Here is a 13,662-nt window from a genome sequence, read left to right on the forward strand (position 1 = left end):
GAGTGGGAGGGAGATGAACTTTTAGCCATAGATTAAGATCGGTCCAGACTTCCTGATATCTCCAAGGTTACCAGAGAAAATCCTCTGGGCAACCTTTGAAATTAAGATACTCTCATTAGAGTGGAAAAGTGGGGTTTTTATCTCACCGGAAGGTAAGAAATGGATTTATGAATGTGTTAGAAGCTGTTTCAGATTTATGATTCTAGAATTCTTCCCAGAACATGAGGGTTCTTTGGGTTTTTTTTTTTTTTCCAGTCTCTGAATCAGAAATTGGTATATACCAATCCCAATGGAGCAAGGCAGCAGACAAGCATTAGCTATGTTGAGAATTATTTCTGAGAGGAAAATGAGTTAACCACAGGTTTGGCAAACTGAACTGTTTTCTGTTTGTGTTTTCCAAAAGACCTAGACACCTAATCTGACTGGAACTAATTTTGCACTGACTAATACACTAACTATCAGCTACATGTGCTTATTTAAATTAATATTAAGCAAATCTAAATTGCCGTTCCTCGTTGTGTTAGCTTTCTGTCACTGTGACAAAATACCTGAGATAATTGACTTATAAGGAGGAAAGGTTTATTTGGTCTCATGGTTTCAAAGTTTTCACTCCATGGTTGCTTGGCCCTGTTGCTTTGGGGACCAAGCAGCACAGTATATCATGGCAGGAGCACATGACAGAAGAAACTGCTCACCTCATGGCAGCCAGAAAGCAAAGAGAGAGGAAGGGACCAGTTCCCTTGGCACCACCTCCCAATAGGGCCACAGGTTGGAAACCAAACCCGTAACACATGGGCCTTTGGGAGATATTTCAGATCCAAATTTTAGCACTCAGTCAAATTAGTCCCATTTCAATGGTAACCACACATGTGGCCGTGGAAATGCTATTAAACAGTGCAGATAGAGAATATTTCCAGGGACTAGGGATGTAGCTTCGTAGTAGAGCATTTGCTTAGCTTTGATCCCCAGCATGTTAATAAAAGAGTCAAGAATATCATCACTGCAGAAAGTCCCGCTGGACGGTGCCAATCTAGCAGATTTAACATGTCCTCCTGTACCCCTCCTTTCTCTTTTATTTTCCATCTTGATGAAGTGAAACGGTGTCTGTTTGGATCCCCTTCCCTTTTCTGCAGAGGATGGAATTTTCACCGTGACGCCAGACACAAAGAACAAGGTCTACCTGAGGACCCCCAACTGGGAGCGGGGCCTGCCAGCCCTCTCCTCCTTGTCCTGGAACATCAGTGTGCCCCATGATCAGGTGGCCTGCCTGACCTTCTTCAAGGAGCGCATCGGCGTGGCCTGCCAGACGGGGTGGGCGCTCATGATCATCCAGGAGCAGAGGTCGCAACCAGAGGAGATCTTCAACCTGGAGGAGGTCATGCTCCCCAAGCCAAGCTTCCACTATCACAACTTCTGGGTCAACATCTCCAACTGCAGCCCTGTGAGCGGCAAGCAGCTGGACCTGCTCTTCTGGGTGACTCTCACCCCAAAGACTCTGGGTAAGAACTTCCACAGTCTTTCAGAGATAGTAGTGATCAGGAAAAAAAAAAAACGGCATCTGAAGAGCTAGGAATAAGCCTGGGAGATAAGTTAGAAAACAGAGAGATTGCTGGTTGTCCTTGTATCGGTCAGTTATTGCATTGATAATGGTGCGTAACAAACCACCCAAGAAGTTAGCAGCTTAAAACAGCCATTTATTACTGCTCATGCATTGGCTGAGTGATTCTGGTCTGAGCTGGGCTTATTGGACTCACGCATTCATGCAGTTGAAGGTTGGTTAGAGGATTTTGTTGATCTTAGCTGGGCACTTTCATACGTAAGGGGTTTAGCCAAGCTATCTGACACAACTAGGCTAACCTAACCCTTCTTCGGGTGGTCTGTTATCCTCCAGCTGGATCTGTTCTCTTGACAGAGGCAGAAAGATCCACAAGAGACTCGCAGAAGCATGCAGTCTCTTGATGCTGGAATTGGGAACTTTTTTTTTTTTTTTTTGGTACCTGGGACTGAATTCAGGGGTACTTAACCACTAAGCGACATTCCCAGCCCTATATTGTATTTTATTTAGAGAGAGGGTCTCACTGAGTTGCTTAACGCCTTGCCATTGCTGAGGCTGGCTTTGAACTCGCAGTCCTCCTGTCTCAGCCTCCCGAGCCACTGGGATAACAGGCGTGCCCACCGCAGCCGGCTGGAATTGGGAACTTTGCACTATCCCTTCTAGCACATTCGTTGGGTCTGCCTAGATTTTCTCAGCCAAACTTCCACAGTTCTGTACTCTTCATCTCTTTCTCACAAGTCTCTGCCTCCTTTGATCTTCTTTATCTGTAAAGTACGTGATTACTATATCATAAAAGTATCATGGGGATCCAGTGTCAGGGATTAAAAATGTGACATAGATATGCAATACTGCTATTTTTTTTTTTTAATTTCATCCCAGTGAAACTTTGGGCTCCATGAACAGCTCCAGTCACAGGCCTTAGAGCAGGATGGGGAATGTTCCTCTATGACTCCAGGAAGAGTCTACATGGCAGGGTGATCTGCAGTGGGACCGTGTGTTCTCCTTATGGCCAGAGTGCCACAGAGTGTTGGAGCCTGAAGGACCGTGGAGGCTATTTTCCTGACCTCTTCCCTTTCTGGAGGCCAGAGGGATTGGATATCCCCCCGAAGGTCACACAGCTGCTTAGCAGCAAGAGAACTAATGGGAACCAAAGCCAGAGTGACAACTTCTCCCATGTCCTCAGGTTATCGCCTGGGTTCTCCTCCTCTCCTCCATTAGTTCTCTATCATTTCTTTTCCTATTTCCTCCGAAGCGCATCTTCTGTCTTCTTGGCTCTTGGATTGACTTTCTCTTTCCTCCACCTGACTACAGGAAAAGGACAGTACAGATGAAAGAGCCCTCTCCTCACCCTTCACCCTTGACGCTTGACCCTCTGCTTCCTCTCCCACTCTGCTCTTCCCTCCTCCAAGACAGACTGGTGACTGGGGGAACCCACCTGGTGGTAGACCAGGAATACCCTCTGGAGTAGATCTGATAGGTCTCCCCAATTGTTCCCACTTGTCTATTGCTATGTACATACCACCCCAAAATGTCATGGCTTAGACATTAACCATTTTCTTGGTTCACAATTTCTGGGTCAAGAATCTTGGCAGGTCACAGCAGGACGGCTCCTCTGCACTCCAGGGCATCTGGGTCCCCTGACAGATGCCTAGAACAGCTTAAGGTTGACTGGGATGGAGACATGTCTGGGGGCCTTGGTTTTCACTTTGTTTTTTTGTTTTGTTTTTTTTTTCCCCATGGAGTCTCCACATGGCTAGCTTGGGCTTCCTCACAGCATGGTGGTCTCAGCACAGGCAGACTTCTAACATGGTAGCTGCCTTCTCCTCACAGAAAAAATACAAGCTGGGCAAGGCATATAGCTTGGTGGTAGAGTACTTACCTAATATGTGCAAGCCACTGGGTTCCATCCCAGCACTACAAAACAAGGTGCAAACTGATAGTCTTCTTAAGGATCAAGGCCAGAACTGACACAGCCACCTTCTGTTGGCCACCCCAAATTCAGGAGAAAGGAAATACACTCCCTCTAATGTGAGCAGTATGGGGGTACAGAAGGGGAGGGCCTGGGGGCAGCCAAGCCTGGAGTCCACTCGGGTTCATCATTGTGCTGACCGCGCCTGTCTCATCTGTCTCCTTGTGTCTCTGCCCACAGACCTGACTGCTATCATCATCGCTGTGGTGGCAGGTGGGGCCTTGCTACTGTTGGCCCTCGGACTCATCATTTGCTTTGTGAAAAGGAAGTAAGTGGAATCCCTCCAGCTGTCTGGCTGACTTGATGTCTCCTCCATCACCCAGCCCAGATGTAGTATTAATTATTGGCTTTGTTTTCTTGTTTCTCCTTCCTCTCCCACAAAGATCCGTGTTGAACAATATTGCTAGGTCTGAGTTATGGTTTGGGGCGGTGGGAGGAGATCCTATCCTAGGAGGGGATAAAGGAAAAATAAAAGCAACACTCTGTGACTTTCTGGCCGCAGCTTCTAGCTGCCTGGGCACAAGAGCCCCGTGAGTCACTCTCTTGTTTGCTCATTAAACTGATCCACACAGTGGACCTTGGCAGGAAGGTGCTCAGTAGGCCCTGCCAGGCCAGACCAGGCCTCTGGAACTGCACGCACTCTTTCCCCTAGAGGAACACGCACACATGTTGCCCCTGCTTATTCTCCTGCAGTTTATTAAACAGACTGTCTGCTTTGAGCTTGTTTGTTAGACTCCAGACAAGCACCAAAAGGGCATCTCTACGGGTGAGAGGAAGACCCATCGACCTCCTCCATCCCACCTTCCACCCCTTCAGGAGGGCAGCTTCTGTTGCATGAAAGGAAAATGACCTTTTTTAGACAGAGTCCATGCTTTGCCGCAGATTTTACAAATTCTGCTCATATTTCTGATTAAAACCATGCAGAAGAAGAGACATCTGCTTTCCGTAGCATGTTTTGACCTTCCAAAAAAAAAAAAAAAAAAAGCCAACAACAACAAAAATGGTTTCAAATTAACCATGACTCTGAGCAAACCAACTGAAATTCCTCATCTGCAAGGAGATTGTCTAGAAATGTCCCCAAAGATGAGGAAGTCCTGGCTCTTTGCAGGTCCTAGAGAGGCCTCTTGTCCATGAAATGTGGCTGTAGGACGGACTTCTCTTAATGAAACGTCATGTTACTTTTCCTCTTAGGAGACTCTCTTGTCCGGGGCACACAGAATGTCCCACCCAGTGAGGAAAGCCTGGTGTTAAGACTGAGCAACAGCTTCTCACCAGGAGGGACCTGGGCAGGGGCAGTGGTCCAGCCTTGCCTCCATCTCTAAACTGCACCACTTTGGGCCTGAGGATCACTAGCCCTGGCCTTGCCGAGATCCTTGCCTGTGTGAAGCCATGTGTTGACAGGTTTATATAGGCCCATGCATCTCCAGGTTGGTGTAGCTAGGGTGGACAGATTCTGCTACACGAACCAGCAGAGACAGCACCATCCAACTTGCTCACTGGGCAGGTATTTCCTGAGGGTCTCCTAAGCACGAGGACCCACGCAAGATGCTGAGGATAAAAGCAGGAGCAAGACGCAGTCTCTTCTGCCGTCCATGGGGTAGAGGAACAAAAGAGGCAGGTGAATACACAGGCAGGTTCGGGATACAGGAGAGCTTTGGAGAGGTCAAGCAAGACACTGTGGGAGTGTGAAGGAGAGGCATCCATTAGAGACCTCAGGCAGGAAGCCTAGGAGCCCATCCTCTTGGCCAGAAACTCCACATAACAAGCTAACAGTACTAGGTTTATTTTTATCTCAGGTTGCTGATCCACAATTAGTGAACTGCCAGCCCCATGCATTATGTGGTCCATTATGCTAATAGAGCTAATGTCCTCCATTCGAATCACTCTGGTCAGCTAACAAGTCAGCCTTCCCTGCTATTTGGCTCACAGAGACGGAAGGCGAAGCTTTGTTTTCCAAGGCAGAGAGTGCTAATGTCCAGCCACGTCCAAGTACCAGAGAACATTACACTCCAAATGTTAATGACGTTATTGTGGAACACTGGCACGTGGCCCAAATTCTGTCTTCATTTTGGCTCTTATCCTCTCTAGGAGGTTACCATCGTTGGAACCTCTGCAGATGCTAAGCTCTTCTGTCCCCAAAGCGAGCAGAAAATTAGCTCCACCCTTCCCTCCTGAGTCTCCTCTACGACCACCTGGAATCTAGATGGTCAGAGCTTTTACCCATGTGAGAGAAAGATGAAATATTAGCTACAGGAAAGTAGTAAGAGTTCTAGAAGGTTGGCCCCAGGTGTGCAGAGCCAGATGGGGTTTAGAAGAGCTGGGACACCATTTGTTTCTAGTAAGAAAGAGGGGGAGACATGGTCAGGTGTTCACACCATTGGATACCAGGTAATCCATCAAAGAGGATTGGAGGGGTTGAGGGTGTGACTCAGTGATAGAGCATGTGCTTAGCATGCATGAGGCCCTGGGCTCCATCCCCAGTTCTGGGGAGATGAAAGCCAATTTGAGCACAAATAGTGTTAAAGATGTCCCCTCTAAACCCTCTCTACTGTCTGTGATCTCTCCGTTTCCACCTTAAAAGCCTGAGACAACAGTAGGTCATTTCAGATGTTCACTGGAGAACACTGACTTTCATTTCCACATGCTAAGAGTTTCAGGGGCTCCAGGGAGACTTGGTCAGAACTCTGAAGACTCTAAGCTCCCACAGGGGTTTAGAAATGCGGTACATCTAGGATTTTTTTTTCCCCCCTGACTTCCATCTTGTTCTCTTTCTACAAATAGGAAAAAGAAAAACAAAGGCCCTGCTGTGGGCATCTACAATGGCAATGTCAACACCCAGGTGCCAAGGCAGCTAAAAAAGTTCCATAAAGGAAGAAAGGACAATGACTCCCATGTGTACGCAGTCATCGATGACACCATGGTGTATGGACATCTGCTGCAGGATTCCAATGGGTCCTTCCTCCAGCCAGAGGTGGACACCTATCGGCCCTTCCAGGGCCCCACGGGGGACTGCCCTCCCTCCCCACCCCCCATATGCTCCAGGACCCCAACTGCAAAGTTGACCACAGAGGAGCTGCCCCCTTGCATCTCTCCTGAGTCTGAGAGTGAACCCTACACCTTCTCCCACCCCAACAAGGTGGAGGTAGGCAACGGGGACACAGACATTCCCTTGCTGGATACCCAGGAGCCTGTGAAGCCAGCCGAGTAACTTTAGATCCTTTCCAAAGACTTTGCTGAGATGCACAAAGCAAGGCACTGAGACACTCCTACAGTGTTCCTGCCCAGAACTCCTAGAGAAGCATATGGAAGAAGAGCAGGATTTCCTGGCCACCACTGTCAGATTTCCCAGTGGACTCATTCCAGTGGTGAGATGTTGAAAAGGAGGGATTCGGACCTGGATACAGTCACCCTACAGTGTTGTGGGGTAGTCCATAAAGAGACGTGAGTCACCTGATAGAGGGGTTGCCACAAGCCCGGATTTGGAGTGATAAATGGAGTCTTGCCCACTTCATGGTGACAATTCTGATTCCTAGGAGCCCACCTGAGGTCCCCTGGATGAAAAGGACACTGTGCCTTATTATTATTTATGTGGTGTTCCTATGTATTTAAGTGGTCAAATGTATCACCACACAGTTCTTTTCACCTGATATAATATTGACTTGTGCCAACTGGTTCCTATGGCGGGGCTTTGACTTCTACCAACCACTAGATAAACTTGTGCTTGTCCCCTGTGAGGTGCGATAATTTGCAGTCTGTCCCACCAGAAAAGGGTATGTGTGGGAGCTGCAGGGACACCCATCTGCTTGGGTAAGAGACTTCCTGATTCTCTCCAGCTGTGTAGAGTTATCCCACTGCAGACATTTAGCTTGTGTTCCTTTGTCTTTTGCTCCTAGAGAGAAATTTCTTTGAGTTGCCATGTGTGGCTCTCCCAGCTGCAGCAAGATTCTGACATTTAAACAAAAATTTAGAGAATATTTTCCTCCTCCAAAAATGTTTAAATACATACCAGAGAGTAGCCACCTGGGTTAGTTTCTGTTGCTACTGCAACACATTATTATTTGGTGGCTTAAAAGCAACGCAAATATAATGTCTTACCGTCTAGAGATCAGAATTCCCAAATGGTTCTCTTTGGGCCAGATTCCTGGCATAGACTCTAGAATTCATTTCCTTAGCTCTGGTGACTGGTCAGGTCTTTCAGCATCACTGATCACTGACTGCCCTACTTCCCTCTTCTACTTCTGAATCCAGGATGTTCTCCCCACCTCAAGATCCTTACCATCGGGCTGGGGATATAGCTCAGTTGGTAGAGTGCTTGCATGCACAAGGCCCTGGGTTCAATCCCCAGCACCCCAGGAAAAGAAGAAAAAGAGATCTTTACCATCCATAGTGGAAAAGTCCCTTCTGTCATGTAAGGTAGGGATTGGGACCCTGCTGGTAGGGTGCCATTAATCTGCCTGACTCACCTTCCTGCCACTGACACCCACAGAGAAACTACAAAATGATCCAGCTCACCGGGTGTTTTGTTTAGCCTGCTGTCTTTTTAAAGAATTTGTTACTAATGTTTAAAACTCCAAAATATTGCATTAAAATCCAGAGCAGAAGATCTGCCCACACTGAGCTCGCACTCAACCCAGTGACTGCTGGACGCGGTTGTTGGTAGAAAGGTGCTCCCATAGAAATGCCATTCCTGTAATGGAAAGACCCGGACCCTTGTCTCTTCCCCAGTGAGAAGCGAGACCACAAGCCTGGCCTGTGTTTCAGGAAAGTGTTTCCTCCTAGTGTGTCTCCTTCCTGTATGCAAATCACCAGCCCCATTCCTGTGAACCTTTGCCAGCCGGCTCTGCTCTAACCTGGGAGAAGAGCAGCAGTGCAAAGTTCAGTACTTCCTGCAAAGAATAAAGGTGACTCTCGTTGTGTTCCTCACCCTGGAAGTGCACCACCTCTCCTGGTCAGGTGGCCCCAGTGGAAGGGTGTTGGACAGTCACCTGGATGGTGTGTGCTCCACACACTTGACCTCTTTCCAGAAGGAAGAGGATTTATTTCTCTGATCATACCCTGTCCTTTCTGAAAGGCTGGCTCCACCCACCTCCTTTCAGACTCCACCCCAGATGCTGGGGTTGACCATACATACTATTATCACTTGCAAGGTCCCCTTATGGACATTTTGCTTTTTTTGGGGGGGGGGGGAATCCCAGGGATTGAACTCAGGGGCACTTAACCACTGAGCCACATCCCCAGCCCTTTTTTGTATTTTTTTAAGAGACAGTGTTGCTGAGTTGCGTAGAGCCTCACTCAGTTGCTGAGGCTGGCTTTGAACTCTCAGTCCTCCTTCCTCAGACTCCCGAGCCACTGGGATTACAGGCATGTGCCACCATGCCCAGTGGGCTACATTTGCTTTTAAGGGAAGGCTCAAGACTCTGGGCTGAGTTGCTGGCCCCCTGATCCTGCAGGTGGATGAGTCTTCCCTAAACCCAGGCTCAGTGAAGGGGCCCAGTCTGAGCATGTGGCTCTTTAAGGCCCAGACCCCCACTTATGTACAATATTTCCAGGACCCTGGAGACCAGTCAAATGTCATGTTGATTTTTGCTGTGTGCCAGCATCGTACCCTTCCACCCTAGATCTGCAGATGCCCAGGCAGCCCGTATGCCCCTTCTGCTTCATCTGTGAGCGAGGCTGGCTCACACAGGATTGATCTTCAGTGCTACGGACACTGCATGGGAAGGAAAGTTCTCCAAGAGGAGTCAAGAGGGCAAGCCTAAGTCCAGACCTCAGGAGAGGTTAGGGGATGGTTCGTGTGGATCTGCAAAAGCTGAACTGGAAATAATTTATTTAATGTAGATACTTTTTACGTAGCATTGTATTCATTTCCTATGCTTTTTTAAAATAAACAAATGTACAAAACAAATGAGTATTGGGTTGTTTAAATGCTCTGACTATTCGCTCTCTGGCTCGGTAGAGGCCCCAGTTTCCTAGTTGTTTCTTTTCACAGGCTTCGCAGGGGCCAGCAGCTTCTGGCTTCATTCTTACCCCAGGGCCTATCGTACAGGGAACTGGGCTTTTGGATGCAGTGTATGAAGCAGATGTTTTTGAGCTGAAATAAAAATGATCGTCTTGGGCTGGGGACGTGGCTCAGTGGCAGAGCACTTGCTGCCTGGCATGAGTGAATCCCTGGGTTCCATCCCCAGCACCATTATATATTATAGTCTTAGAATCTGGCTGTCGCCCATTTCCAAGTCTCTGTATGCAGGGAGAAGGAATGGAAGCTCTCAACAACTCAAGAGGCCACAGCTCATTCTGTTCTGATCTTGTTAAGGCAGCAGCCCCTCTGTGGGACCACTCCCACTAGCTGACCCTGCAGAGGCCCGGGGCTGCCCTCTCCACTCACCCAGCTGCGAGTCATCACCAGCCACCAGTATGGAAGTACAGGAAGGGGCAAGAGAAGGAAGTGCCAGAGGAGCCCCCGTGGACTTGGAGAGGGGACCCAAGCACACTGGCTTGAACACATCAAGGAGATCAGAAGTTGGTGCCTAGACAACCATCCCAAAATTTAGCGAGCAATCTCATCTTTTGCTCTCAAATCTGTAATTTGATTGAGCCTCAATGGGGACTGCTTATCTGTGCTCCGTGGGACCTTAGCTGGGGCGGCACAATCGGAATCCTCTTTGGAGATGGCTCTTAACATACCGGGCAAATTAATGCAGGTCATTAGCTGGGAGCTTTGACTCAGGGACACTTAGGCCACTCCACAGGGCTTTGGGTGCTTCTTCATCACACGGTGGCTGGCTTGTAAGAGTGTTTCCAGAGTCAGAAAGTGGAAAGTGCTGGTCTCTTGAGGCCTGAACCTGGTATCACTTCTACTCTATCGGATGGTGTGCCCGTCACAGAGCCCACCCAGATTTAAGGGGAAGAAACAAAGGCCCCCACACATACATCTCAGTGGGAGAGTTGTCAAAGGATTTTTGGCTATAGTGGGGCAGGGAGATCAAGTGTCCTGTCCTTGAATGGCACTGATGACCTTGATCATCATGCTCTTGATTTACCCAACATCTGGTCTACACCCCACCCATCTGCTGGATGATGGCACCTCCAGTGTTCAACCCAGCCCTCCCCACCCCTTCTTCCAACCCACCCAGGACCTCAGAGCTGAATCCTGTTGGGGCTCAAAATCCTCAGGCTGTGTCAAGGGACTCCTGCCTGCAGCCCTCTATGTGCCATCACCCGGGACAGCTTGTGGCAAAAGCTACCATCCCTCTCCCTGCCCACTGATTGGAAATCCTACCAGTGCTCCAGACTGTGCCAAAGAACTCGCTTCCTCCAGGAAGCCCTCCAGCCCCACCAAGTTGTACCTCTAAATCCCAATCATCTTTCTGATTCATAATTCTGCATTTAGCCACGTTAGGCTTATGGCTAACACGTTTGTACTTGCCTGTCTTTTAACCTAAGAAGTACGTACGTTTTCCAGATGCAGGGGCCCATGTCTTGTACATTATTCATCTGCCTCATACCACCTCGCACAGTGGGTGCCCTAGAAATAAGATCTGTTGCATTTACTAGTCCGAATACACTCCTTGCGCTTAAAGCAGGGACTTCAGGGAGGTGTTATTCTAGGGCATCCTGAGGGAGGGAAGGAGGTTGATGTCAGGTTTTGCAAACCTTATCTCACCTCACCCTCTGATAATCCTAGGTACAAAGTTTATCTCCAGTTTACTACTGAGAAAGGAAGGCCCAGCAAGGTGGATTTACCTGCCCAAGGTCACAAACCAGCAGAAGGCAGGGCAGCAATGGCTCGGTGGCTCACCAGCGCCCTCTGCTGCTAGGCTGGACTTGAGCTGAGAGAGGCTCAGGCAAGGGGATGCTGGGAGTCTGGTGGACCTCAGAGCTCCCCAGAGGGTCCTTGTCTCCCCTGTCTCCATTCCTTCCTCCAAGAGGCCATAAATTTTGGAGGAGAGAGCAAGCCTGCTTCCCGCTTCAGGCCCCCTCTGGCAGCTCCTCCCCCATGGCTGGCCCACTCAAGGGTCTGGGGTTCCAGACACAGGGTAAAGCATCAGCACCCCAGGCCACTGCCAGACCTGCCTTCTCCACCCTCGCCCCTGCCCTTCAGCCTGCACCTCTCACAGACTCCTGCTCCCCAGGAAAGAGGGGAGTCCCATTTAAACCCAGGTGGCTTTGGGAATGTGTCAAAGGGGTGCCACATCAAGGCGACCTGGGCCTGCCCTCCAGGACACGAAAACAAATCCCAACCCCAAGGCTCACCTCCCTCTGTTGGGGGGATTGGCAGGGCTGCTTCTTGGCTTTAAAGATTCTCATGAAGAACGAGGAGGCATGGAACTCTGTCTCCACCTGGCTGGTCCCCTCGCCTGCCTCTGGCCTCCTGGGAACCTTTCACAGGTGCCACGAGTTTCAGGGGTGAGCCAGCACTGCCTCTTCCCCACCCTGTGATGAATGAGGGGACAGCAGGGAGCTGGGCTATGAAACTTCAAAGCCCAAACAACAACACACCAGGAAAATATTAGCTGTGAGTATCCCACAGGATTCCAGAGAAAGGACAGAGAGAGAATTGATGTCAGGGAGGAGCCCCAGCCTCACCCTCCACCTTGGACCCACAAATGCTGGTGGTCCTGCCTGGTGAGGGCCAGGCCACCTCAAAACCCTAGAGCAGCTCCCTGGTCACACAATGGACTGTAGCACAAGGCTCAGAGCTCAGAAGAACCACACTTAGTCTCCACTGTTGCCGGCTCAAAATCCTTAAATAATTTCCAAACCAGGGACTGACATTTTTAATTTGCACTGGGCTCCTACCAATTATATAGCCAGCCCTGCCTGGAGTCAGGATGGTTACCTTCCCCTTTCAGAGGAAGAAGCAGTCTTTGAGAGGTTAAATTACTTGCTGGGACCCCACAGCTAAGTGACACAACCAAGATTTGAGTCTGGAAGTCCCTTAATCCCCCTCAACCTCTTTCCTCAGGGCACTGGCTGCTGCCTCCCCCCTCAGCCTCTCCTTTCCTATCCTGTGACCAGACTTTTAAAACACTCTTAAATGTCAAGCCTTCGGCCAACCTCTGCACTTCAAATCCACCTTCCTTGCTTTATTTTATACTCCTTCCTATTTATCTCTAAAACTAGATACTTTATCTTGCTTATTGTTGTTCTTCCAACTAAATTGTAAGCTTCCTCAGGCAGGGATTATTGGCACGTTTTTGCTCACCCCGTACCTTGGACTTGGAATAATGGTACCTGGCACATGGAAGGCAGTTTCAGGCAGGCTGTTCCACTGGATGGCCCTGGGACGCAGCTCCTGAACAGCCCTTTGTTACCTGATGGTTTTTTCCCACAGCCTCTCAGCTCTGTTTAGATGGGTATGACCACAATGCCTCATTTGTGTCCTGCATTTCCACAGAAGCACAGGTTCACACCCTGGGTTTTGCAATTGCTGTCTGAAGTCCGGGCAGTCCTTCCTGTGCAACCGAGCCCCGCACCCATGGGATCTGACACTAGTTCCAGGTACAGAATGGAATTGAAGGACACCTGATACTGGAGACTGGAACTTCTGACTTGGTCATGACAGAAAGGGCACCAAGCCAGGTGAGTGGGAAGGTGCAGGTGAGGCTTTCATGGAGGGGCCGGAGTCACCTGGAGGAGAAGGGAGACAGCACTGAATGTGGAGTGACCCACTGATGGCAGGACAGCCCCTAACTTCATTATAATGTCATCTGCAGGCTGAATGACAGCCCAGGCACCATGACAGTTGACAACGGCCATCACAATGACCAGAAAGAATCATTAAAGAAGCCAAAAGAGGTGGTACCTGAATTCCCAGGAAATATCCACCCACTCCTGAGGTGGGATACAAGACATAAGGATAGGGAGAAAAGAGGCCCCTGGGACAACATGATTGGCCATGATTAAAAGTCCAGATTCAAAGGTCATGTTCTCATACCTTTGTCACAAACAGTGCAATTAGATCAATTGCCAGACCTTGTCCACAGGTACACCAATGTCATATTGTTTAAATTCACAAAGCAGAAAGCGTGAAAAACAAAGCAGAAAAAAAATGACCCCCACCCTGGTAATGGTCAACGTCTAGTTACCAACACCAACAGGAACTGAAACACCCTGTTAGATCACGTCTGTACTAGAT

The 13,662-nt window shown here is 49.0% G+C and overlaps 1 protein-coding gene and 1 long non-coding RNA gene across 2 annotated transcripts in view; both read left to right on the forward strand.

Moving 5' to 3' along the window:
• Positions 1-6,732, forward strand: part of CDCP1 (CUB domain containing protein 1) — a gene marked incomplete at its 3' end in the record, with an annotated part of 44,068 nt that extends 37,336 nt beyond the window's left edge. The window contains exons 7-9 of the mRNA XM_081287580.1: positions 1,134-1,499; positions 3,705-3,792; positions 6,306-6,732. Coding sequence (XP_081143706.1) covers positions 1,134-1,499; positions 3,705-3,792; positions 6,306-6,732 — 881 coding nt within the window. The remainder of the gene's footprint in view (positions 1-1,133; positions 1,500-3,704; positions 3,793-6,305) is intronic.
• LOC308643113 overlaps positions 1-13,662 on the forward strand; it is a 622,623-nt gene that overhangs the window by 337,492 nt on the left and 271,469 nt on the right. The window lies entirely within an intron of this gene.

This window comes from Spermophilus citellus (genome assembly GCF_964194105.1).
Source record: "Spermophilus citellus genome assembly, chromosome: 3".
Classification (NCBI taxonomy): Eukaryota; Metazoa; Chordata; class Mammalia; order Rodentia; family Sciuridae; genus Spermophilus; species Spermophilus citellus.